Below are 25,246 nucleotides of genomic sequence, written 5' to 3' on the forward strand. Positions count from 1 at the left end.
GTGCGGCCCGGACGCTTGGAGGAGTCCAGCAGCTCTGCGTCTCTTGTAGGAGTCTGAGAGAGGAAAAGAGGCAAAACCGGGTTTGTCATTGCGGGGATTTTTTTTTTTTTTTTTTGGACATAACTTGTCAGAGAAGTCGCTTTGCTTCTTCTTCTTCTTCTGCTGCTGCTCCTCCTGCCGGAGGTTGCTTTGGTTTGTTCGCAGCGGAGAAAGTGTGAAACAAGTGTCAGGAAGAGAAGCAACAGATGTTTTTTGGTGGATATGCGGCCGGCTGAGGAATGAGAGCAGCGGCAGCGGCGAGGCACCGGCGGCCCTTCCAGCGGTTCTGCTGCTGTGGAGTCGGGCTGGTCGCCGTCATTTGGCTCGCACAGGTCATCCAGGCACCAGGTGAGCCCTTAATATAGACTGAGCAGGCTGAGAGCGCGTGCGTGCTTCCACAATAATGACAATACCGTGCAGATTCACTGGAAAAAAAATAAGTTTAAAATGATCTATAACACCAGATACTTTCTCATGCACAGTGTTTATAATGGTGAGATTTCATATTAATGTCCATTTGCTCAGCACGTTGATGCAAATTAACCATCCATCCTCAGTATTATTCATGATCATTGATTATAATTTAAAAAAAATCACAATCAGACACCAATGTTTGCTTGAAACAAAGATCCACTGTCATTAAACAAGCAGAAAATGCTGCATAATCCAGAACACACAGGGCTTCAGTTGCAGCAGAAACCCACCTTTTTAGTATGAATGCGTATAAATCTGTGCATGTCATAGAAGTGTCCATATGTTACACTAGACTTGTGCATTATTAAACATCCAGATGTGTCAAGACATTATTCCACCATTTAATGCTCCAAGTAGCATAAAGGTTCACGCTGCGCTCACACTGTTAAGTTGAATTCTTGCTTCATTTTTTTTTTTTCCAAAGCAAACCTAATGTCGCTGCACGACACATTTAAATCTGAGTTCAGCGATTCCTAACATGACTCCCAGCTTCAGTCCTCCAGGGGGATGACAGCTTCACACCGTAGGAAGGTGACAGTTTGTCGATTACATAAAGCAGGCACAAATTGTGGCGTGTGTAAATCCAATCATCTGGGATAAGTTGAGTTCTAGGTTGGGCATTCAGTGGATATTACATGTTCATCTCAAGAAATGCTGCGTATGACTGGGCATGCTAAGGTTGCATTTTTGTGCACATATTTGCTTTTTTCCCTAAATAGACCGCCTTTCCTTTTTTTAATTCGGGCCTTTTCCCAGGCTGTCACTTCATCTCAGAGCACGGTTTTCACTCAGCAAAACAAATAGTTTTGAAATGCAGATAAATAATAAATTGCTGGTATTTTTCTTGGATCGTTTACAGTGATTCCCTTCCCTTCCTAACACAATGTAACGCACTCGTACACAACACATCACACAGACATAATCCTGATTTCCCCGCGGACTGATTCCCCTGCAGCCTCCAGGGTAAAATTAACTAGATACAGTGACTACAATACAGCTATAAAAGGACATGTAGTTAAGTGAATGTCACATAAATAATTGGATTCTGTTGTAATTCAAGTGCACAGAGACCCACCTCGCCTTCACTGAGTTTTCTTCTCCATAAAATTCAAAAACGCTGCAACAGTACACACCTCTCGCATCCATTAATGACTAGAATTAAGTGAATCAGATGCTTCGATATCTCATCTAGCAGCAGTGCACCTAAAGGCATCATCCCCAACCCCTTCCCACCCTCCTCCTCCAGCTCATTATCCTCTCGTCACCTTTGCTGATGTGGTCACACACTGTCACACACACTCATCACCAACGACATTTTTTCCCTCCCCTGTGTGCAAGATAAGGACCCGAATAGGTGAACTTTTTGTTCCATCACGAGTGCTTGATTTACATTTGGGTTTCATCCTGGTATTTTGTGCCGTTCTTTCTGTGGAAGAGTGTCCCAGTGAATGAGCCGTGTCATTAATATTTATGCTTCACCTTTAAATTATGAGTGTGCCATCAACCAGGAGAGGTTTTCTGAACCGAGACCAAGGCTGCTCAACTTAAAAACCGCACAAAAGCACCGGGCAAAGCATGTGGTCTGCTGTTTGTACTGATGACAGGCAGGTTACTCGCACAATACTTGGAAAATATTACACATACTGTCGCATCCTGAATACCGCTGCCTTTATAACCATTTATGGCCTTGCTGGTCCAATACTGAGTAACAGTATCAGTCTGATACTGGCAACAAAAAAACAACAACATTGGATGGGATATTGGAAAAATAGATTACAATCCAATACAAACTGTTGACAAGTTACACGCCACATACTTGATATGATTTTGCCAAGCAGAAAAAAATGATGCTGAAGCAAACTTTATTTGAAGTGTGAGAAACACCCTCCAGACAGCAACAAAGCCGATGACATTAAAATTAGTCAGCTCGCATGAAGCCTCATCGAGCAGCATTTCATCTCAGAGATGACAGGTCTTATCTGTGCAAGCAAGTGATGAATTCCTTTCAAAACATGTAAAAATGCAGCAGCAGCTGATTTAAGTTGCTGTTAAATATACACAATTCTTACCTATATCATGTTTGAATGCACAACAGAGTAAGTTTCTGATTGAACAATGCAATTCTAGTAACGTACAAAAGCGAGCTTCAGCAGATCATAAACCCACGTATCTGTTTTTTTGGCCACTTTGCAGCACAGTACTGACGTTACATTTAAAAATTCAGATAACCAACATGTTATAAAAGAGCTAGCACCATTTGGCGTTGTGTTTGTGTCTCCAGCGCGATGCTGTGTCCAGCTCTGGATGCTTGTCTTTGAGGTGCTTATGTAAGTTTTTGCGGTGTTTTCACTTCAGATGCTCTTTGGCACAGTTTGCTGACTTGTTTTTGCTTGTCTCTAACTTGTCGCCGATGATCTGATTCAAAATATGTCTGTACTTTTTTTTGACAAAATTCTCTGTAGACTCGTTGCTGCACCTGCATTTGCTATTTTGTTATGTAGCTGTTATCGTCCAGTATCTACCTGCAGCTTTTACAAGAGAAACAAGAACAGTAATGTTTTACAGAATTTTTGCATCGTTGGCGTTGAAGTATCGATTCTTGCGACATATTTAGCTATTTAGTTGTGTAATCCATTTCTAATATATAAAAAAATGATAACAGGCACTTTAAACTCACTGTTTGTAGAATTTATGACTTTGGGGATCCACACAAGGAAATAAATAAATGGACTGGAAGCACACATAATTGAACCAATTAGGTTCATTTTTCTACTAAGAAATACTTCACATGCTATCAGAAGAATTGGAAAAATGTTGCAGTCACATGAAAGTTGTACACACAGTGGTTTTAGATAGTGGGAAAAAAAATAGTGATTTTAGTATCAGATGATTAGTCACAGTAGCTCTTTCCAAAAAGGGAAATTGTCAATGGTTGAATTGTAAACCATACAGACCAACAAGTCACAGTAAGAGCAACCACACAACATGTTTTTTGGGGTTTTTTTTTTGGGAGAAAGCATGTTGGCCAGTTGCACTCATAATGAAATACTGTTGTTTTTTTAGTTTTAGCCTCGATATTGTCTACACTCTATTTATAACTGCGGTTAAATCCCATTTAAGGTCAAATCAAATGTCCATCAGCTCGTTGTAAACTGCAACATGACACTTCATCGTAAATGTCAGAGTGGAGATCTGCAGGACTGCAGTGTTATCTAAATGGAAATGAAGCTCAAAGTGTTGGACTGAAATACAAATACTGCTTTTTTAAAAAGTCATATCTGAAGACTGAGGTTTCAGACGTATAGTCGTATGTACCTGCATTGCCACTATTGAGGATGTCACAGTGAGAGACATTTACTACCACATACTGCAGCCTCGTCCTGTGGAGGCAGTGAAGCTGTTTGGGGTTTAGAGCCGAGGAAGCCGGTCTGTCCAGTCGATGTGTGATTGACGGGATCAAATGTCTTGTTTCTGCCAAAGAAGGAGCCAGCGCTAGTTTGTCTCCTTTGTTAAAATGACAGTTTCTTCTTTCAGGTACTGTAAAAATCAACCTGCTATTGAATGAATTGTAGGAGTGAAAACCTCATTCAGTCTAGTTTTGTGTCACAACAAGATAAATTCATGAGATTCTTTATGTATTTGTGGCAATAAAACCGAAAGAGAAATCAAATAACAGGCACGACATTCTCTGAGTCTCTGAGATTCCTCACAGCCTGCATTGTTTTAACAGTGACTTATGAGGTGATTATGAAATGCACTTGATGGTATTTACGCTTACCTTTCTGCATTCAGCCTGTGTGTTTATGATGAGGAATGCGGCAGCAGGATTAAAGTATTTCCATACAAACACCACATTTCATGTTTCATCTGCCACTGATCACTCTGTAGCCTCTTTGCGGTGTTTACATTTACATTTTAGGGCCTCTAGCAGACGATCTTATCTAGACTTACGATCACGGTGACTGTAAATTTAGCTTCAACGCCATGGATCACCAATGTTATGTGTCACTTACAGGGCAAAAGTCAAGGGTTGGAGTGAAGAGAGTGTTGCTGAATGCATGGAAAATGTGTGAGATTGTGATTGTTATGAGTGATTGTAAAAATGACTGTTTGTAACTGTAGGCTGAATCTTCCAATGTTTATAGTTTTAACATCATTAAGCATTGGGAACAGAAAAGGCACATGGGGCTATTTGGCAAAGCAAATGGTATATATATATACACCGTATGTCATCTACTAACTGATGACAACATGAGAGGCACCAAGATGAGGCTTAGCTAAACAATTTCCTGAGGGAAACCCTGTTTAGTGTTAGTTACACCAGAACTGTCAAACTAAGAATCTAAAACCCCGTTTACTGATAGTTTTAAAATGAATCTTGCACCGAATCACAAGTGGACAGCACTAAATGCAAACATAAACGATCACCAAAACACTGTGTTATCCGGTTCACTCCTTATCGAGGTGGTCTGGGATGCATTTGACCGCGTATCTTCTGGAGTGTAATGCGTCATCAGTGCAGGACATGATGGTTGTCATCCTGTGTGCTTTCGCAAGTCTTAAATGACTTTGTCCTGTTAATCTCAGCAGTGAGAACATCCTGTTGAAACATTTTGGTTTACTTAGCTAGTCAGTGCAAAACTAATCTGGTAAAAGACTGATGTAATAACTGCCTACGGGGCCTTTTGACCTTTTAGTGAAGAACTTTAAGTATGAAGTCTGAACACAAGTGGTCATCCAGACTCCCGAGAGATCAACATTCACATAAACAGATATTAAACGTGAGTGTAAACAGGCTCCAAGATGGAAAAACCTGCAAAGAAGCCACAGTTTCATAATAGCAGAAGAATCCAATGTAGTTGGAATTTACACATGTGGTGATAAATTAGAAAAAACAATTGACAGAGTATCATTTAATTACACATTATGGGTTGGATTTAATTAGAGCCAGATAAGCCCAAAGTTGTATGTCAATCAGGTGGTTTTTTAAAAAATGGTTTGTATTTGTTTGCTTTCTCAGTGTTGGAGTGGCAACTGTGACAAATGTTTCACAAAGAAAATCTTCTGACTATTTTCATAGATTAATAAGTTGATACTGCAAGTTCCCAGAGCCCAGTGGTACTTAAAATAGCTTTTCTTCCTCAAAGAGTTAATTTGCAGTCAACTAAAATATATTAGAAACCAGAGAACATTTGTTTTTGACATATCACTAACTGGATTTCCTTTCTGCACTAGTCAGTGTTGTGCAAGTTGTTTCTACTCCATGCTGTGTTCAGATTTTTTGGACTTAATAAAACCTGAAAGTAGAAAAGAAATCGGACAAACGACAGATTTTTTATTTCTCCATTTTCTAACGAGACAAGATGTTAGTTTAGCTGTTGGAGACTTCTCTCAGCTTGAAGTGTGAAAATGCTGCAGAGCCATCTGTGGCAGAAACCTATTTGAATTTCATACGGGTCGAGCTTCTCTTGATGCCTCAACATGAAAGCCTTCACGTCTCTTCTCAGCCACGATCGCTGCCCTCGTGAAATGGGCTCATTGAGCTGTAAGGTACAAAGGGACACTACAGTGCTTGGAAATCACGAAACGCATCAGACGCAGCCACCAAGCAGCCTCATGATAAAAGGACAGTGTGTAGCAGAGAAGCGTAATAACTGACTCACTATCTTCTTGGCCCTCAGTGGAAAGATCTCTGTGGGTGGCAGTGAAGGATATCTGTATTTTATTTCCCCATAGCGGAGATGATGAGACAGTTCAATCTGATGGGAGTTCCTCAGCTGTCGCCCTACTGAAGCTCGAAAAAGTGAAACTCACAAAGAGATTATCTATCTAGGAGTGAAATACGGAGCTGAAATAGACACCATAAAGATTTCAGTGCTGATTACTCAGAGGATCATGGACATGCTGGTATTTCCCCCAGCAAGAAACTGAAACTACAGTCTAGTCGAGAATAACACTGTGGCAGGAACAATACTTGGATTGGTTTCAAAGGACAAGTGCTATTTTTAAAAACTAATTTAGGCCTGTAACTATAAACATAATCTTTATTTAGTTGTATTAGTTCAATGAGAGTTAAGTTTGAAACCATTTATCAATAAAAATTGTATTAAAATTCCTGGTTTTGACGAATAAACTTCCTGAATAGCTACTTCTGTTTTTTGGGTTTTGCTTTTGTGTAAGTAAACTGTTTTAGGGTTTCATAAAGTTTGTAAGACAAAAAAAAGGAAAAATGTTGGCTTCATCTTGGGTTTTAGGAAACTGTGATGTGAATTTTATTGGAGTTTCAACCAGTTATTCTCATTATGGGCAGTAGCACTTGACCAATGCTGGATTTCTAGGGCAGATGTTGATTTTTAGGGAGTAAAAAACCGCCCTATCATTATTCTTTATATATACTGTGCACATATTAAGATATTTTAGTTATACTGACAGGGAAAATGTTAGCATCATTGTTTATTTTTTCAATAATGTAATTCACAAACTAGCTAGCAACTTATCGAGAAGACACTGCTTGACTCTGCACCATTGTCTCCTGAGCTGTGATGTGTTCTCTGCTACATGTGCTGCAGAGTGTTGTTAACAGTATAGTCAGAGCTGCTCTGCTGCACAAACTGTTATGACTCTTTTCTAAATTTGTCCAAGCGTAGTTTTCTACATTATGGTCAATTTTAAAGAAAGCTATTTGTGCATATGTACAAATGTCATATACGATAATATCGGCTGACCAAAATATCAGTCGTGCTCTTATGATGATTTTCAGTTTATTTCATAAAAAAACAAGAAAATCTGAATTCTCAAAGCTGAGACCTTTGGATCATCATATTTTAGACGTTTTTGTGCGAATGTTGACTGACACATTTATTGACTAAGTCAATACAAAATCCACATGCAGTTAATGAATCTCATTTTTCTCCTTCCTAAATGAAAGCACAGAGGTTGCCTTCTGCAGATGAATTCTGTAAGATCTATGTACCCGAGTAGTTTTGCACTGAAATGGCTTGTGTTGTTTTGTAACAGAGACAGAGTCCTCTGGGTTTCGGCCAGGCGTGAACGTCGGGACGCTGCAATGGACACGCAGGTTAATGCAGGAGAAGTCAGACAACCAGACCCAGAATGAGCCTCGAGCAGGTGAGTCACTCTTCTTTACCTGGATAGATATCGTCTGTTCCTCCAGGACACACCGGCAAGCTCTCCTACACTGTCTGCAACACTTCCTTATCATTCAGTGTATGGGAGGGCAACATAGATAATATCTTCAATAAACTGGTATGTTATGGCTTATTACAAGTTTGACATGAACTGTGATATTTTCATTTATTTGGAGGAAAAACGTTGACCAGGTAGTAATTTTTGTTTGTACAATTCAGTTTAAAACTATCGTTAGTCGTGCTAGAAACAGTGACACTGCAGTTCTACTCTCGTGGTATATCTTTGTATATAGTGCCTGTGTGCTTTAGTATCAACAGTATTTGGAATTAAAACAACCAGTGTAGTGTAACATTTAGGATTTTGAAAATGGAGTCCGATGAGGTGTAGCAATGTGATTTTTCTTCCATGTGTTCAGACATGCATGTGCTGCATGCAGCTACACAAAGAGCTGTACCAGAGATTTCTGCCTCTCCCCTGCAGGTGAACTGAAAGGTCATGTGGACTAGGCATTGTGGTTGTTGTCAGGAGTGTGTCAAGCTTGTGCTCTGAAATACTGTAGGAGACAGACGAAGCACAAGAAGAGGAAGCTGCCAGAAAGTCAGATTAGATTCTCTAAGGTACTCGGTTTCTAACAGACGCCCAGTTACTCTCCTTTGCTTCTCAATAGTTTGAACGGATTCAAACAGCTCTTCATGAAATTACTACTGAGACATGCAGCCATAATCAGACCTCTGTTTCTCTGGTTCCCAGGCTGATTAGCTGGCTGGCTGACATGAGCCGCATTCATCACAGCTGACAGTTTTATTATTAAAAATTCAGATCAGAGAGGAAATCTCTTTATTGTTGCGCGGGGAGAATAGCACAGAGTAGATAAAATAACACGGGAGCACAATGAAAAATCTGTTGCCTTACTGACAGAATACAATTCTGTATCGTCATATCATTTGCATTCACTCTGTGGCTGTGCTCATATCAGACTGTCAGTCTGTATTGTATGCAAACCGTTATTGTCGGAGCCTGAGCGCAAAATTTCAGCCTTATTCTTGCAGAAATTTATGCACATCGAGTTATGCTAATAATATACCATGCAAATAGCCTGCTCAGATCACACTGCTCCTTAATACCACCGCCTACTCAGGGTGTGCAACCTAAGAAACACACAAAGTCACTGATTTCAAGCTTTTTCAAAGGAAATTTGAGTGACATTCATACATTACATCTTCTGCAAGAGGAAGTCTTTTTAAAGCTGTAGTATTTGGGAGAGATCGTCTTCTCAAGGTGGGAAAAAACAATATTTAAAGATTTTATCAAGACAATACACAGTGTTAGCTGTCTACTGTATTATCATGAATCTAGTTTTTAACTTAGTTTTCTGGGCAGTTTTTAAACTTAATCATTCTGCCTGCCATAGCTCAGTAACATACAGTTAACTTTTTGATTATATTTTGGGATTACACTTAAGATGTGCACTAACATGAACTTATCAGGTAAAACTGATTTGCACTTAAAGTAAATCCAGATGTTACAGACTGTCACATGCTCTTCTTTGATAGGACATTGAAAGGTGTTTCTTCCCTGCACTTGAGCAAGAAAATAAGGAGACCTGGTGTCTCTCTGCTCCAGTGCTCCATTTGCTCCATACAGCCATTTGTGTTTTGCTACCTGATAACAAACTTAACCTTTATTGAGTTTCTGGTTGCAAACAGATCCTGCTCATTATCTCTTACAAAGACACAAGCGTACTGCGGGCAGATACTTCGCTGTGGTAATACACTGGAGACGAGGAGGTGAACAAAAGGCTGGACAGGTAGTATAAGACACAGCGGCGAGCGCGGCTCCAGCCTCAGGTTGCCACCCTCTTCCTCAGCAGGCCGTCTGACAGTGATTGCATAATCTGTAGTGTGATTAAAAAGCCTGCCCTGGACCTCGGGGGATATTATCTTGGGGATTGCACAGTAACGTCCAGCCCCAGGCTCTCTTTCTCTCTTTTCATCCCTCCACTGCTTAACAAGATGGAGACGGTGTGATCCGGCTTCAGCTGACAAGCCTCGGAGAGCGTTGTTGCTTAGCAACTGAATGCTAAATTTTGAAACCCAGACAATTCTGTCTTTCAAGCATTAAAAGTGCAAAGAGAGGAGCTAAAAATAGACGAGCGGTTGTGGGGATGGGGGCTGGGGTTCAAAGAATCCAAACAATGTAAATGAAGAAAATGGCTCACACTGTGCGTTGTTGTCGAGATTTGTTATGCTGTTTATGTTGGCAAGTGACAGCCAGCTGAGAATAGCATTTTTCCACAAATGTGTTTTGGGGGTTTTTATTGGAAAATTGTGGAGAAAGAGAAACTGATAATCTGACACACATTGACTTCTAATGTTCTTCTATCAGGATAGCCACAGAAAGCAGCTGTGAATGCGCCCTCCATGAGAAGTTTTGGAAAATTTGAAGCAGATATAGTTGGATAATGCTCAGTCTCTGTCACTGTCTGTCCTCAAACATGGAATTAAAGAGGTGGAGGTCAGAGGTCAAGGTTTATCATAAGTCTCCTCTTAAAGTCAAAGTGGTTGTCATTCATCAGAACATGTTTTTGCTGTTGCCTCTGACTTTGTTTTATTTCTCGCCCACCATGCTGATTGCGGATGGCGTCGTGTGATTATGAAAAGCTACACACGAGCAGTTTTTTCATTTGCTTGTATCACAACAGTGTGACATGATGTTTAGTGTTTTTATTGATGGACAAGGTCGTTGGTGCGGTTTGAAGCCCTGCTGTCGTTTCATCAGCGTTGCATTCAAACTGCCTCAAAGGAAGCGAATCAAAGAACAAATGCATAATTGAATTTACATTACACACCTGGATGAAATATTTATTTTTTGATTCCTCATGAAAAATGCAGCCGTGTTGCAGAGGTCCGTGTGTGTGCGGCGATACACCAACACCAGTTTGGTTGGTTCATGATACGACTTTGCTCGTCGTGCCAGTCGATACCGTAGCTTGACTCCAGGACACCTGCAGGCTTTCAGATCGATAACATTATCCTGCACCGCCCCCCATTCAGCGCCACTGAAGCCTCCTGAAGCAGCTTCTGACTCACAGAACGCTCAGCTCATCACATCAGCACTGGACTCAGAGTGGAGATTTTACTTCTGTTGCTTTGTGAAGAATTTGCTTGCCGTTGACCTTATCCTTGAGGATCTAATTTGTTGCCCCACAGTCGCATTAAATGCATACTTAAGAAAGAAGCTTACATCTGTGCAGATTAAACAACAGACTAAAAAGTCCAAATTACAGCAAAAAGAAATGGTTGATGGAGGCATTGTTTGATAATAACTAGTGGATTCATTTGAAAGCTAATGCAGGTTTATATGTGTGTGTGAAGGATAAAAGCAAGACACATCAAGGTAAATTTATGTTTTGCTTTTTGACAATTTTAGTCAGTGCATCCTAGTTCTTAGAGTGCTTTAGAGTTAATATATAAAATTGTTGTTCTGTGTCCTTTTTCCATCCCTGACTTACTCTTTTGGCATTTTGCCTTTATTAGAAAAAAGCTGTAGAGACAGACAAGATGGGAAATCTGGGGAAAAGAGCAACGGAATGACAAGCAGCAAAGGTTCGATCGAATCAAACCGGTATAATTTATCACTGGCTTTTCATTATTTATCTCTCCCTGACAGTTCAACAAAGCAAGCAAACAACTAATAATTGTCACTTAAAGGTCAGCATCATTGTACCTCATCAGCTAGTTAACGTTTAATGTCTTACACAGGCAGCGCAACCTCCAAAGCTTCAGAACAGCCTTCGTTTTTCAGTCAAATGTTCCTTCTCCATTGACATTGTTAGGAAGAATCTTCAAACAGGCATTCTCTTAGTAGTCCTAATATTTCAGTATTTCATATTTATTTCATTTTACAACTTGACCTTGCAAGTTGTTTTCTTGTTTTTCTTTGTTTTTTAGTGTTTTAGATTTTATTATGTTTTACAAATTGATTTTACAAATTTTTCTGTTTTCCATCTTACTTTTTTTGCACATATTTTTGATGTCCTCTGTCCTATACCATTTACAGCACATTGGTCAACTCCAGTTGCTGTGAAACACTCTATATATACTTTTTTTTTTTTTAATGACAGTAATGCTAAATAAATTTCTGACACGCAGAGGGGGAAAAAAAAAAACCCAAACAGTTCAGTACTCCATCGCCATACATTTTTCAAGTTGAATTATTAAAATGGTTTTAATCTGTGAAGCTGGCAACGAGTTTCTCTGGCCAGTTCTTCACTCCTCATTGTTAGGAGTAGAATCAACACTACATCTTTTTCATTTATACTAATATCATTGGTTGTGTCTCTTCTTATAAACCACTGACAACTGTGTTGATATTTATGTTTATGCAGATACCAAAATTTTCTGTAATTCTCAGAAATAACTTTTTGAGTTTGAACTGAACTGTTTCAATTGTAACAATTTACTGCTAAAATAAATAATGCAAATTCCCCCAAATCCCAAATAAAAGTCTTGAATTAGTCAGATGTCCACGTTTTAAGAGCTCCTAATCAAGGTTAAAACTAGGTTTATGAAATGTCACATTTTTTCCCCAAAAGTTGTTGATCTGCCCCAATTGCCTCTTACCAACAGTCTCTTCAATGTACTTTACATTGTGTGGGATTCAGGGAACGATATGTGAGCTGCTGTAAACGCTCACTGCTTTTCCACCAAGGCCATTCAAGAGCTATTTCAGGGTCGGGGTTTAATCTCAGGCTAGTTCTTTGCATTTTTACACCCAGAGAAGCAGCTGTCAGCCATGAGAGCAGCTCCAACACTTTGCTGGTGTAGGACCAAGAGCCTTCTACATCAGAGGCTTTTTCTACTTTGTGGCTGCCATTTAAATTTATTTTATTTTATGATTATTATTTTTTTAATGTACAAAATTGCTTTTTTGCTTGGGAAGGTTCCCTAACCGAGTGAAATGACCTGGACATATCTAAATGGCAGCCATGATAAGAACTGGTCGGATTCTCTAAATGATGAGGAAAGGTGCTACACTGGACCGTAGATCACTGGAGGGAAGTAGTGATGCATCATCCTTGGCAACCCAGTGTAATCAGGGTTTGATTATCTTAGCTACATTGTTATCTTATGTCTTTATGCATCTCGGTCAAGGAAAAGTGTTTAGAAAAAGACATAGGATCAGTATGTTGTGGAATTCTTGAAGAGATTGAAGGAGGATGAGGAACCCGACACAGAGAGACAAACCAGAGACTCAGATGTCTTAGGTTGATGTAAGGTTTACTGAATTCAGGAGAAGTAGGAGAAGCAGCACTTCACGCATGCAATGCCAGCATCAGTTCTAAGGATCCTCTCGCACCTTCGGTCTTAAATCGTTCTTCGGTAGGAACCATCTCTAGATTCATGGATGAGAGGGAAACAAAAGATAGTCTGGCGCCTTGGTGCTTGAGAGGCACAGAGAGTGTCAATCTGTTTCAAGATCCAGCACATTTTAAACACTTTTACAGCTCAGTTTTCACAGCTCCTACTCAAAATTCGATTCTGGTGTTCTTTTGACAATCATCCAATGAGATGAATTGTTCAGCGCCTATATCTGCTCAGGAATGTCCCTCTGAGACCTACTCCCCATCGGACCCTGTCAGACAATGAATGGTCTTGCAATTCCATGGATAAACACATTTAACTTTACCTAGAACGTCTGAAGGTGGAATGCTCACACTGTCCCCTAAGGTCGAGTCCGATCCATCCCTTTAAAGGGTCTGACCCGGGACCCTTTAAAGGGGCACCGGGAGTGCTTTCCTGTCCTCCTACATGAGGTCAGAAATCTATAGAAGATTTGTAGATTGGCACACATCTGTTACAGATACGACCTTTGCTTGGGGAGGTCAAGAGAGGAGTTAAGGGTAAAAGTTCAGTACCATCTCTAGAGGCTTAACCACAGAGAGGAAAGTAACTTTTCCTTCACATAGTAGTGTAGCGTCTACGCTGCCTAACCAAAATTAATAATAAGAAAATCCAGAGCTTTGGTTGGCCAGGACTAACACTTGTAAAGAGACAATGTGGTTCACCGTTGTTTTTGTTGTTGTTGTTGGTGTTGCTGTTGTGCTTGGCACCAGTGTTGCTGGGAGACGTATGCAGTGATGTAATTATGTGGCTCTATGGTCCGTGGAAAATCACACCGATTCCTAAAGGGAGGCACCTCTGAACCGGCACTAACACAAGCCCAGAGCGAGCACCTGGAGCGAGACACACCAAACTGAATCACAGGGGAGTTAATTGTTTGAGTATCTTGTGACTCTGACACTGAAAAGTCCCCAAACACTGAGAAAAATGATGTGGCTACACATCAACACCGCAGCCCAAATGTTCTCTGCTGATTAGTAAACTTTATGGAGCTGTTGACACATCTGGATTAGATCCCTGTCTCGGTTAGTTGCAGATGCCTGATCATCTTCATTCGTGGTGTTTCAGTTTGTGGCCTGGAATTGTGAAACTGTAGCCTCAGAGTCTTGGCAAGGCACAATCTTGTTCAGCAACCTTCAGGAAACCAGTTTCTGTCTCTGTGTATCTCTGTGCCGTTCTTTCCCCTCCCTCACTCTCTCAGACCTCTCCTGAGGGTTTGTAAGGAAAAATAAATATTTTTAGACATCATGGTCCAGAGCTGCTGTCACTTCTCTTTTTTTTTCATTTTTCATAAACCCTAACCATGGGAAACACATATTCACCTCCCCCTTTCTCACTGTTCATGCAATCGCCTTGCCTTTGGCTTCCTACTGCCACCCATCAAAAAAAAAAAAAAAAAGCTGCCCCCAGGGAGAGGGTCGCCATAGCAACTACCTTCACCAGAGCAACCCCTCAAAGCGTCCATCTGAGCTACATGTTGTAGCCCTGCGTTTCCACCGACAGCATAACCTGAGAGTTTATGTTTTAGGGCAGAATGGAGACTGGAAGTCTTCCAGAGCTCTTCGACAGGACGCAGAGAGCAAAGAAGGTGAAAGGAATAAAGCCACAGAGAGAGAGAGAGCACAGATGTCCAACAGCTGATCAGCTTGACAGGCCGCTTGAGAAGACGCATACAGTGCAGTTTCACATTTAGGCTCCTTCTTTCGTGCGATAAGATGACGGAAAGTTTACATGCTAAGCCTTGATGATTTATTGGATGAACCCTGCCCCACAATAACAGCTGGCACACAAAGAAAATAGGCTTTTTCCTCAGTCTTAAGAGACACAGCGAACCTTCAGAAACTCATTTCAACCCTAGCCCTCGAAAATGATGCACAGGAATCAGCTTATGACACAATAACACAATTGTGTAAACACTACCGCACAAACATTTATGTTTGGTAACTGAACATGACCAAATTGCTGTCCCCTCCTCGAGACCATATGGCCTCGTCCTCTCAATTTCTACCACTGCAGTGTCAAAGATCAAATCTCATATCCCTGATCACAAGGGACCCTCTCTTAATCCACGCAGTCTGTTGTTCAGTTTCCATGCAGCCGAGGTGCAGTGTGCAGCACGCATCGTGACAGCTACACTCTTATTGTGTGCTTGTCGACCCACTGTTGTCTCACACAGCACAGGAGCTATTTATAGCTCCGTGCTCCCCACTAGTGTAAATTCATCCAGCTCAGCTCAGAGTTGTAAATTGGAGCTGTACCACACTCTCGAGGCCCTCTTTTGCAATGTCAAGGGAACAGAGTCGAGCTAAGCTGTCATTAACACTTTTTTTTTTTCTTCCTTTCACACTCGAGAGAAGACAGGAAGCAGCTGCCAGTTTCACTTCCACCTCACTTCCGCAAGACCAACGATGAGTCTACATGGTGGCGTTGTGGGTTGTACCGTGTCTGGAAGAAATTAAATTAGTCACACAGGGTGATAATACAAAAATTATATACTGCTGTTATATCCTTGAGGTTGTTTGAAATTACTGGCTGTTGTGAAAGATGCCAAAACAGCACTTAGGGTTCTTTTTCTTGAGGTTTGCAGGTTGTCGTGTAGATATTTTAAAGACATTTAAAAGATTTTAGTTGAAAAAATGTGCATCATAATGTTTCCTCCCCTGCAGCCATCGATGAATTTCCAGCAGACATCTTCAGCAAGGAGGAGAGGAAGCATGGGGCTGTGTGTCTGCATGCACTCTGTGTGAGTGTTTCTCCTAATATTGCCTGAAATCTGCATATTTTCTATTTATATCTTTGACTCATCCTGCTGACATCTGCCATCACTATAGCGTAAACCAGCGCAAACTGCAAGCTAAGACCTACATAACTGGTTTATGTTATAAAAAGACAGGGTGTGCATGTGTCCCTCAGCCATCTTATCTGTGCTCTACTGTACTTTGCAGGCCATCTACATGTTCTACGCTCTGGCCATCGTCTGTGACGACTACTTTGTCCCCTCTCTTGAGAAAATATCTGAGGTGGGAAAACCAGCATCAGCCTTTAGATATCATTTTCTTATTTCAACAGTTCATTGTTTGATTATTCTTGTTTTCTGCTCTTGTTTTTTGATTGTATAGAATCTTCAGCTCAGTGAAGATGTGGCCGGGGCGACCTTTATGGCTGCAGGAAGCTCTGCTCCAGAGCTTTTCACCTCTCTGATCGGTTAGCACCTCAACCAGTCTAGACCAAAGAACAGCTTTGCCAGTTTTGAGAATTCATTTTCACTTATGACCTGTCCAGGGTGTCCCCTGCCTTCGCCCTGAGTTGGCTGGGATAGGCTCCAGCCCCACCGCGACCCTAGTGAGGATGAAGCGGTGTATAGATAATGGATGGATGGATTTTCACTTATTCTCAACATTTAAACAGACAAAAATTAAATGCCTGGTCTCTGCTGATGTCAGAATCATCCAGGAGATGTCAGCAGAGTTCAATTTAAAGCAATAACTGTTTTTTAAATAGATTTTTCATAGTTTTTGGAGGATAGTGACTGACTTTTAAGAGTCATTAAAAACATTAGTAATCCCCTCCAAACACACATGGCATCTAAAATGAATGTTGTAGGTAACTTTCAGTGACGCTTTTAAAGAAAAAAAATGTAATCTTTGCTCGAGACACAATAGTCCATTTAATCAAAGGTCCCGTTTATCTATAAAGTATAATGGAGTAGCTTTGTAATGAATCGCAGAACATCCAGAATGAAATTACAGAGTACAGCGATTTAATCCAATCTGAAAACAAGCAAATTCCTTCCACCTTCAGGTGTTTTCATCACCAAAGGAGACGTTGGAGTCGGCACGATCGTGGGCTCGGCTGTCTTCAACATCCTGGTCATTATCGGCCTGAGTGGAATCTTTGCAGGACAGGTACCACAAAGTTGTGACACTTTTGGCAAAATCCATGCATGCAATTGTCACTTGTGTTGTATCTCCTCAGCCAGCTCTTATATCTCAGCCTGGTTCTGAGTGTTCTGAGTGTGTAATATAAGACAGATATCATCTTTTTAGGGCTAGAAATAGACATGACACACTGATGCATTTATTTGGTTCTGAAGTTGCAAATTTGCTTGTTTTAAGTGTTGCTTAATGTATTTTCTTGTAAGTATTTGAAGAAATTACTTGGAGGCACCATGTGTTTTTCATATAGCTGCTATAAATTGGCAAAGATTTACTCACATTTAAATCTCCTACTGAATGAATACCACTGTTCCGATTGTAAAAATGCTAAGAATACTTGATAGGAGGCATTAAAGAAACTGCCCCTCAATTTGAAGGATCTTTCCACCTGTTTGTATATGCAGGTGGTGCTCGGACTAATTGGATTCTTACTGTTTGAATACAGTTGTAATCACATGATTTAATTCTTAATCTTTGTAACTTTTCCCAACAGACGGTGGTTCTGACGTGGTGGTCACTTTTTAGAGATTCCTCCTACTACATTCTCTCCGTGCTGGCTCTCATCTTGGTGAGATTTGTGTTCAGGCAGCATAATTCTTGTGTGATATTTTTTCCATCTTCTGCACTGCATTTTAAAGAATCTATTTCTTTTCTCTCTCTAGGTTATCTATGATGCCACAGTTGTCTGGTGAGTCCACATACTTTGAACCATATCTGTATCTTTTACTGCTTTGAACAATGTGAAACAATATTTTACACTGTTTTAACAGACACAACCCATATAAATTAGTTTGGATTCGTCTTTGGGACTCAGCTTTATTGAAAGATTTTCTAACTTTCTGCCTGGAGTTTAGCTAAATGAGAAATTAGATTACAAGATTACGGTTGACGGATAAGGAACAAACACTTCTGCTAACATCAGCTCACTTGACACTATTGGCACAATGATAAGAATGATTGACAATGTCATAAGAACAAACTTTTTGGCACATTCACAACAAGAAATTTCTAGTTTTGCTATTGTTTCATGCATTAAAAGAGCAAGTGGCACTCGTCATGCCATCAAATTTTCTGCAGGTTCACCCCTTCTCTCTCGCTCTGATTGGTGTCACAACCTTCCACAAATTACTGTTATTACAATCATGATCATGATAGTGTCAAGAAGTTCCCCAATCAGGGACTGTGCCACTTGTTGAATCGATTAGGTTCCTGATTTATCCCCGACAAATAACAAAACATCTGAATATGCATTTCCAGCCAGCCGCGGCTCATTTCGGAGTCAGCAGATGTGATGAGGAACAAGTTCAGTTTAAAATCTGCTGTGAAATTAATATTGATTTGTTTCATTTGTGTGGAAATGTGTGTCATTAGTCGTTGCCACTTCACACATGCTTTGCAGCTTCACTGTTAGATTGATTTGAAAGTAGTTGCTCGATTGATTTCTTTTGTGTAGCTGTTCCTTCTCAACTGTTTCATTCAGTGCTCTGGATGCCTTCTAAGCTTCTTGTCCTGAATGTTTTCTGTTCTGTCAACCTGAGGCCTTTCGTAAAAAATGGCTTCCATTGTTGCATGTGTTAGTGGTTTTAATGAAAGTAGATTTATTCGAGGACTTAATGTTCGTTGTAGCAAAGGATTCTTGAGTGATATATGGAGTGTTTATTGAACCACGGTGTGGCAAGCCAGAGCTGTCCTGCTGTATTTCACCTCACCACTCTTCTTCTGAAAACAGGTTGACAGATTTGTGTTTTAACTAACTTTGCCAATTCAGGCTCAGAATATGTGAAACACAAATCTGTTAGGTGCTGCAGTGGTCATTGAGTGTCCTAGTGCTAAAGCTGTTTGCACAAGATCAGTTTGGCTCCGTTTTTGGAAAGCTGATTAAGTTGAAGTGTTGATAAATAGTTGTGATTGTTCACTAGGGGCTGCATTCACAAAACATCTGGATGCTAGGAGTAGCTCATAGATGTTGGAAGTAGGAGGAACTTCTGAAATGAATGGGGGTCAGTCCTAACTTTAGGACCAAGTTGTTTTGGACTAAAAACTTCACAAAGCATTTTAGCTATAGAAGTAGATGAGCCTAAGTCATTAGGACCAGCTGACAGTCGTGTGCTCACCTGTTGTGCAGGTAATGTCTTGCTGCACAAGTGTTATAAAAAATAAAATGCTATTGCACTTATAAAGCCATATTTGATGGTGGCCATTTAATGAGGATTCAGTGGGCTTGCTAACAAAGCAACATAATCCAGTTACCCTAGAGATGGCAGTTGGCACAACTCGATGATACTTGGACACGAGAAAAATACAGCGTGCAGCACTAATGAGCCTGGAAAACATGGTATGCTCTGTAATTCACATCAAAGATATTAAAAATGACAAACATTTAGGTCCACATTTATATCGATTTCAGCCATCCTAGAATCGTCTCCTGTTAAGGTGTGTTGCCTTTGACTATAAATCTAGTTTTGTACCGTTGGAGTGTTTCAGACTAACACAGATGTCCTGTTTGCTGTGCAGGTGGGAGTCTCTGCTCCTCATGACCATGTATGGAATCTACATTATAATCATGAAGTAAGTTTGCCAAACCTCCTGAACAGTCAGTCACCATGCCTTCACACGAGTGAATCCAAGAGAAACACTGTTTATTGCATAGATATAAGACAGTGTCTGGTTGCAGGTTCAACTCCCAGATTTTGGTGTTTGTGACGCGTAAGTTCGTGAACGCTGGACCACGCTGCCTCCGATCAGAGGAGCACAGAGATGACAAGATGGGAGAAGACGCGTCAGGCTGCAACACCTCTATGGTGCTTCTCAACAAAGGTTGGGCGCCGTTGCTGATGGAGCTGATTGCATGTCTGTGGGGCTTCAGTGTAAATGGAGATCTATTTGTGTTGTGCTTAATTGCAAATACCTCGTTCACAGGCCAAGGCCACGGTCAGGACCCTTCAGTCCTCATGGTAGATGAGCTTCTCATCGTCAACCCCCACAAACTGTCCTTCTCAGAGGCTGGCCTGCGTATTATGATCACCCCCCACTTCTCGCCCCGCACCCGACTCTCCATGGCTGGACGGATGGTCATCAGTGAGGTATCTGATGCACACATCACACATCATAATACAAAAATACATCAAACTCTACATCTGAAACTCTTCACCACAGAGACAGAGACTGATCCGTAGTTCAAAGAACCAGCGGGATGGTGACGCTGGTCCTGCATCAAGAGGGGCATCAACCAGCAACAGTCTGAAGAGGACGGGCTCCTGCAGTCTGGAGAATGGAGGTGGGCGACCCGGCATGGGAGACGCAGAGTCAGGAGACAAACCAGGGACTGAGGCGTGCCAGCCAGAGGAGGAAGAGGACGATGAAGATGGGATTTTCAGTCCAGTGCGCATCCCAGGTAAGTTGATGTTGCACTGAATGTTAACAGCTGTCACGTGCAAGTAAGATTTAATCCTCTGAACCTCAAAACCTGCTGCCGTGTTTGAAAGGCATGTTATATTTACAAAATCATCAAATTTACATCATTTATCAGAACTGTGAAACAGCGAGACTCTTCTGATGGTCCTACTCATCTGTGACGTGATGTTCAGTTGCAAAATCATCCAAATCTAGGCTTAAAATCATGGTATTGCCATGGTATTTTTTCCCTGCATTTCTTGATTCACAATTTGCCAAAAATACGTACTTACAAAAGTTGCGTGCCTCCTTGTAACCCAGGAGCCACTAGTGACTCACCTGCCACTAACAGTAATGTGACAATTATTCAGAGACCTCTTGGATGAACTGCAGGCTGTTTTTACAGAAAGCAGATAAGAGACAAGTATGAAAACAAATTCAAAATGTAAGTAATAAAATATCTATCGTATGTGAAGTCACCATTTTTCCAGTATTGGTAACATCTGTGAGGACTTGGAAAAAATGTTGTGCAAGTTTTTTTTTCAATTTTTGTAAAATAAGTAATTAAAGAAATACAGATTTTGTTTTTTCTGTCGACTGAATTATGGTATGGTATCTTTGTCATGCTGCACAAAAGACATGTTTGAGTTCTCTCTGGGTTTAAAAGCATAACTATGTGAAACATTCAAAAAATTGCTTTCACACAGCGTATGTCAGTCTTTTAGGTACAGCTGACCTCAGTGTTTGTCAGTTTTGTTATGTGAAATTTGTTATGCTCTTATTAGTTTTCCTTGATTGACAAGAGTCTTTGATTACTCGATCAAATAAAAACCACCCTGTCCTCTCCTAACTGACTCACTGCTTGTTGCAGGTGGCTGCTGTGCGCGGGTGAAATGGGTGATCACGTGGCCTCTGGGCCTCCTGCTCTACTGCACTGTGCCTAACTGTATTCTGCCACGCTGGCACCGCTGGTTCATGGTCACCTTCGTGGCCTCCACATTATGGATCGCTGTCTTCTCCTACCTCATGGTGTGGATGGTAAGAAAGCAGACAGATGGCTACAACAGTACAGATGTCATCTCCAGTACACCTTGTATTCTTTATGACTAATAATGGATGTTATATACAGCTACATGCTGGTGTGGCTTGATGTAAATGGAAGCCGATTTGAAGGTTTTATAAGACAGTGTGACTGTTGTTTGAAAATGCTCTACCTTAAAATGGTGCTTTTATAAATATTGATGTAGAAGATTGCTGTTCTCACTATACAAGCCATTCAGCTTCACTTCACTGATGTTCCTATCAGGTCACCGTCATCAGCCACACTCTAGACATCCCAGACTACATCATGGGTATAACTTTCCTGGCAGCAGGAACCAGCGTACCCGACTGCATGGCCAGTCTGATTGTAGCTCGACAAGGTAAAAAAACTGTCCACTTTATTATCCTGAACTCCAAACCTATTGCCTTTTCTCTTCTTGTGGTGCAGGTGCTTCAGTTCAGCATTTCTCTGCCTCCTTTCCCGTCTCTTTTCAGGCATGGGGGACATGGCAGTGTCTAACTCCATAGGCAGCAATATCTTTGACATCCTGCTGGGTTTGGGGTTCCCCTGGGCTTTACGCACCCTTGTAGTGGACCACGGATCATCAGTACGCACACACTTCATCCTAATAAAACACATCTCTTTCCTTCCTTCTGTTTGTAATTTCTCTGGGTTACTGATGCTGATATGTGTCTACAATGTTTAACTATATGTCTTGTGTTAAACAATGGTCTTAAAATTGTGACATTGTGGTATTTTTTCCCTTTCTGCAGATCTCCATAAATAACAAAGGACTTGTATATTCTGTCATCCTGCTGCTGGCATCTGTGTTTCTGACAGTAAGTAAACACAAAACACACAAGGTAACACAACTGTTTTCAAGTGGTCAGTATGTAAAATAAGTCAAGTTAAAGATTTTAATTGATGTTCAAGATATTTTGGACTGATGTCAGGAGTCTTTACACCCCCTCCCTATTTCTTTATTCAAATCGGTATGCAATACTCCTCCTGCAAATTTATGCGGACCTGCAGGTTTGCCAAGACACTAGTTCAGTATGAAAATATTGAAATAGTTTCTAAAATGTTTTGTTTTAAGTTAAAGTTCTTAAATGAGATTAAAGTCCTTTAAATCATATTGTTTGTAGACTTAGCTTGTCACCTTGCTGTTTTTAATACTATATTTCAGAGCTTGACTGATATTTTGACACTGTTGATATTGTTAGCCAGTTTTCACAGATTATCAAATGAGATTATTCAGAAAATCTTTGCCCTATATACACCGACCAGCCACAGTGTTAAAACCTAATATTGTGTTGGTCTCCCTCATGCTGCCAAAACAGCTCTGGTGGGTCAGGCCATGAAAACAGGACCTCTGGGGCGTCCTGTGGTCTCTGGCACCGTGATGTTGGCAGCAGATCCGTTAGATCGTGTGCGTTGCTAAGTGAGGCCTCTGTGGATCAGGCTTGTTCTGACACATCCCTTGGATGCTCAACCAGATCAGGATCTGGGGAGTTTGGAGGCCAGGTTACCATCTTTCACTGTTTGTCATGTTTGCTGACCTGTTCCTGAGCAGTTTTCGAGGTGTAGTGATGCACGCCGTCCTGCTGGGTAAGCTTGCTGCTGTCAGGGAGTGTCATTGCCATTGGGGTGTGCTTTGTCTGCAGCAGTGTTTAAGTAGGCAATACTCATCGAAATAACACGAACATGACTGCCTGGAAGCAGCAGAACATTTTGCTAGGACATGATCATTGTTATTTACTTCACCTGTCAGTGGTTTTATGTTGTGGCTGATCAGTTTACTGCACGTCGGCAGAAGTTGCAGTACAGAAATGCCAAAGACGTGTGTGAGGTTATCCAGGAATGTGCAGTCGTTGCATAACTAGTCCTCAGAAAGCTCCAGCAAGTTTGTGTAAAAAAACCCTCAGTACATCTTTAAAAACCAAACTTAAAGCCGTGCTAAACAATACTGTTATATTACCACTGTTTGTAATGTGAAAGATTTTGATCATATGACAAACTCACAAATGATTCACACAGTTCTGCAGCTCTACTGAACTCTACTGAGCGTTTCAGCTTCTTTCAGTCTTTAACTAGTTTGGTTGGAAACGTTGCCGGTAACTGTAGCAACTGTGTTGTAGCCGCAGCCTGCAGATACTTTCTGTTAAAGCAGCTGTGTATTACCTGCTGAGCACCAAATGGCAAACTGGCAAAGCACCTAGCTGCCAATAAACTGGATATTTCCCTCAGAGGAAAACTATCGCTGCAACGTTTATAGAGGGCTTTTTTTTATGTTGGTTGTTTTTATTTACTACTTAACACATTAACATCCAGTATTAAATATCTGTCCACTTTGAGTTCTCAAAAACAGTTATAGTTCATGTAGAATTAACAGGGTGCAGAGAGCAGGGGGTGAGGGTTGAGGAGATCCAGGAAGGAGAACGGTGATGCAGGGGAGTGGAGCATGGAGAAAAGGAGGGATGAGGGTCAGTCAGATGGACAAATGGAAGTCTTGGAAGGTGATGGACGGGGAGGGGAGAGGTGGGAGAAAGAGTGGGTGAGGTAGAGGGGCTATTGTTGTCTAACAGCCTCCTCCACCTTGCTGTCATGGTTGCACTACTTCAGAGCAACCAGCTCCAGCAACCCTTTCTCTTTGTCTTTTCTTTCCCTGCCTCCTGTTCTTTTTGTTTCTTCTCCAGCTTTTTCTTCTCTGTCTTTTCTTTCTTTTCTTTGTTTCTTCTGAACAAACTGAGGAGGCTCCTCTTCTTTTTCTTGTTCTCGTGGAGCTCTTCTTTCTCCCCCTCCAGAGGTATCTCTTCCTCCTGCAGGTTGTTGTTTTCCTGCTCCAAGAACGAGTCATTTTTGTTTTCTACTTGGTCATTTTTCTCTTCCTGCCCTTCTCTGTTCTTCTGTTCTGGAACCCTCTCAGTGTCAGTTTCATGGTTCTCCATGTCCAAGTCTTTCTGCGACTCTGTCTTTTCCTCCTGCAGTACTTCCTTCTCTTTTCCATATGTCAGACTGAGGATCTCCTGTTCCCTCATGCTGAACTGCTCCTTCAGCTGATTCAGCTCTTCTTCCTTCGTCTTGATGGACTTGGTGAATCTCTGCCTCTCAGCCTTCAGGATTATGTTTAAATCTCTCAGCACAGTCTCTCTGTTTGCTACAAGTGCTTCCTTGAGGGCAACAACTGTTTCTCACTGACCCTCCTGTTTTCCTCCAGAAGCTGTGCGTTGTGCGCTTCCAGCTGCATGTTGTGCTCGATCAGCTGCTGGTTTTCCACTTTGGAAGCATCCAAGGCTTTTTGCAGCTCTGTGAGCTGGTTGGGGTGATTGCTTCGACCAACCTGGCGTCTTGGGTTAAATCTCTGAGCCATTGTTCACAAACAAAAACACTTTACACAACTTGACACTGTTGGTAGTGGTGTGTCTCCAGGAGTGAGTCTCTAGGATTTGACCATTGAGTTCACCATAATTTTCATATTTTTACCATGTGTTCTTTCTACTACTGAATAAAAAAAGCTTGATTGAAAAGAAAGGAAATAAAAAGTACACCAGGTGAATCTTGTCCTGACCGCTCTCTCTCTCTGCACCGATCTGTCTCTGCCTGCAGGTGACGAGTGTTCATCTGAACCACTGGAGGCTGGACCGCCGGCTGGGTCTGGGTCTGATGTTTCTCTATGCCATCTTCCTGCTCTGCTCCATCCTCTTCGGGCAAATGTGAGGCCTTAAGGTCAAAGGTCAACCCTGTCAGACAACATGCTGAGTACCTACCTTTCTACCACACGTCCTCTTCCCTGAAACCAAAAAAAAAAAAAA

The 25,246-nt window shown here is 41.3% G+C and overlaps 1 protein-coding gene across 1 annotated transcript; it reads left to right on the plus strand.

Annotated features, from left to right (window-relative positions):
* Positions 1–25,246, plus strand: LOC103359655 (sodium/potassium/calcium exchanger 3). The gene is made up of 17 exons (XM_008285112.1): positions 1–387; positions 7,531–7,641; positions 15,731–15,807; positions 16,010–16,084; positions 16,184–16,268; positions 16,866–16,969; positions 17,493–17,567; positions 17,662–17,687; positions 19,514–19,567; positions 19,674–19,816; positions 19,919–20,082; positions 20,156–20,393; positions 21,264–21,430; positions 21,699–21,813; positions 21,929–22,041; positions 22,208–22,273; positions 25,041–25,246. The coding sequence occupies exons 1-17, from the start codon at positions 279–281 to the stop codon at positions 25,149–25,151; spliced, it is 1,833 nt and encodes a 610-aa protein (XP_008283334.1). The 5' UTR covers positions 1–278; the 3' UTR covers positions 25,152–25,246.

The sequence above is a fragment of the Stegastes partitus genome, unplaced genomic scaffold, assembly GCF_000690725.1.
Source record: "Stegastes partitus isolate 25-593 unplaced genomic scaffold, Stegastes_partitus-1.0.2 Scaffold387, whole genome shotgun sequence".
NCBI classification, from domain to species: Eukaryota; Metazoa; Chordata; class Actinopteri; family Pomacentridae; genus Stegastes; species Stegastes partitus.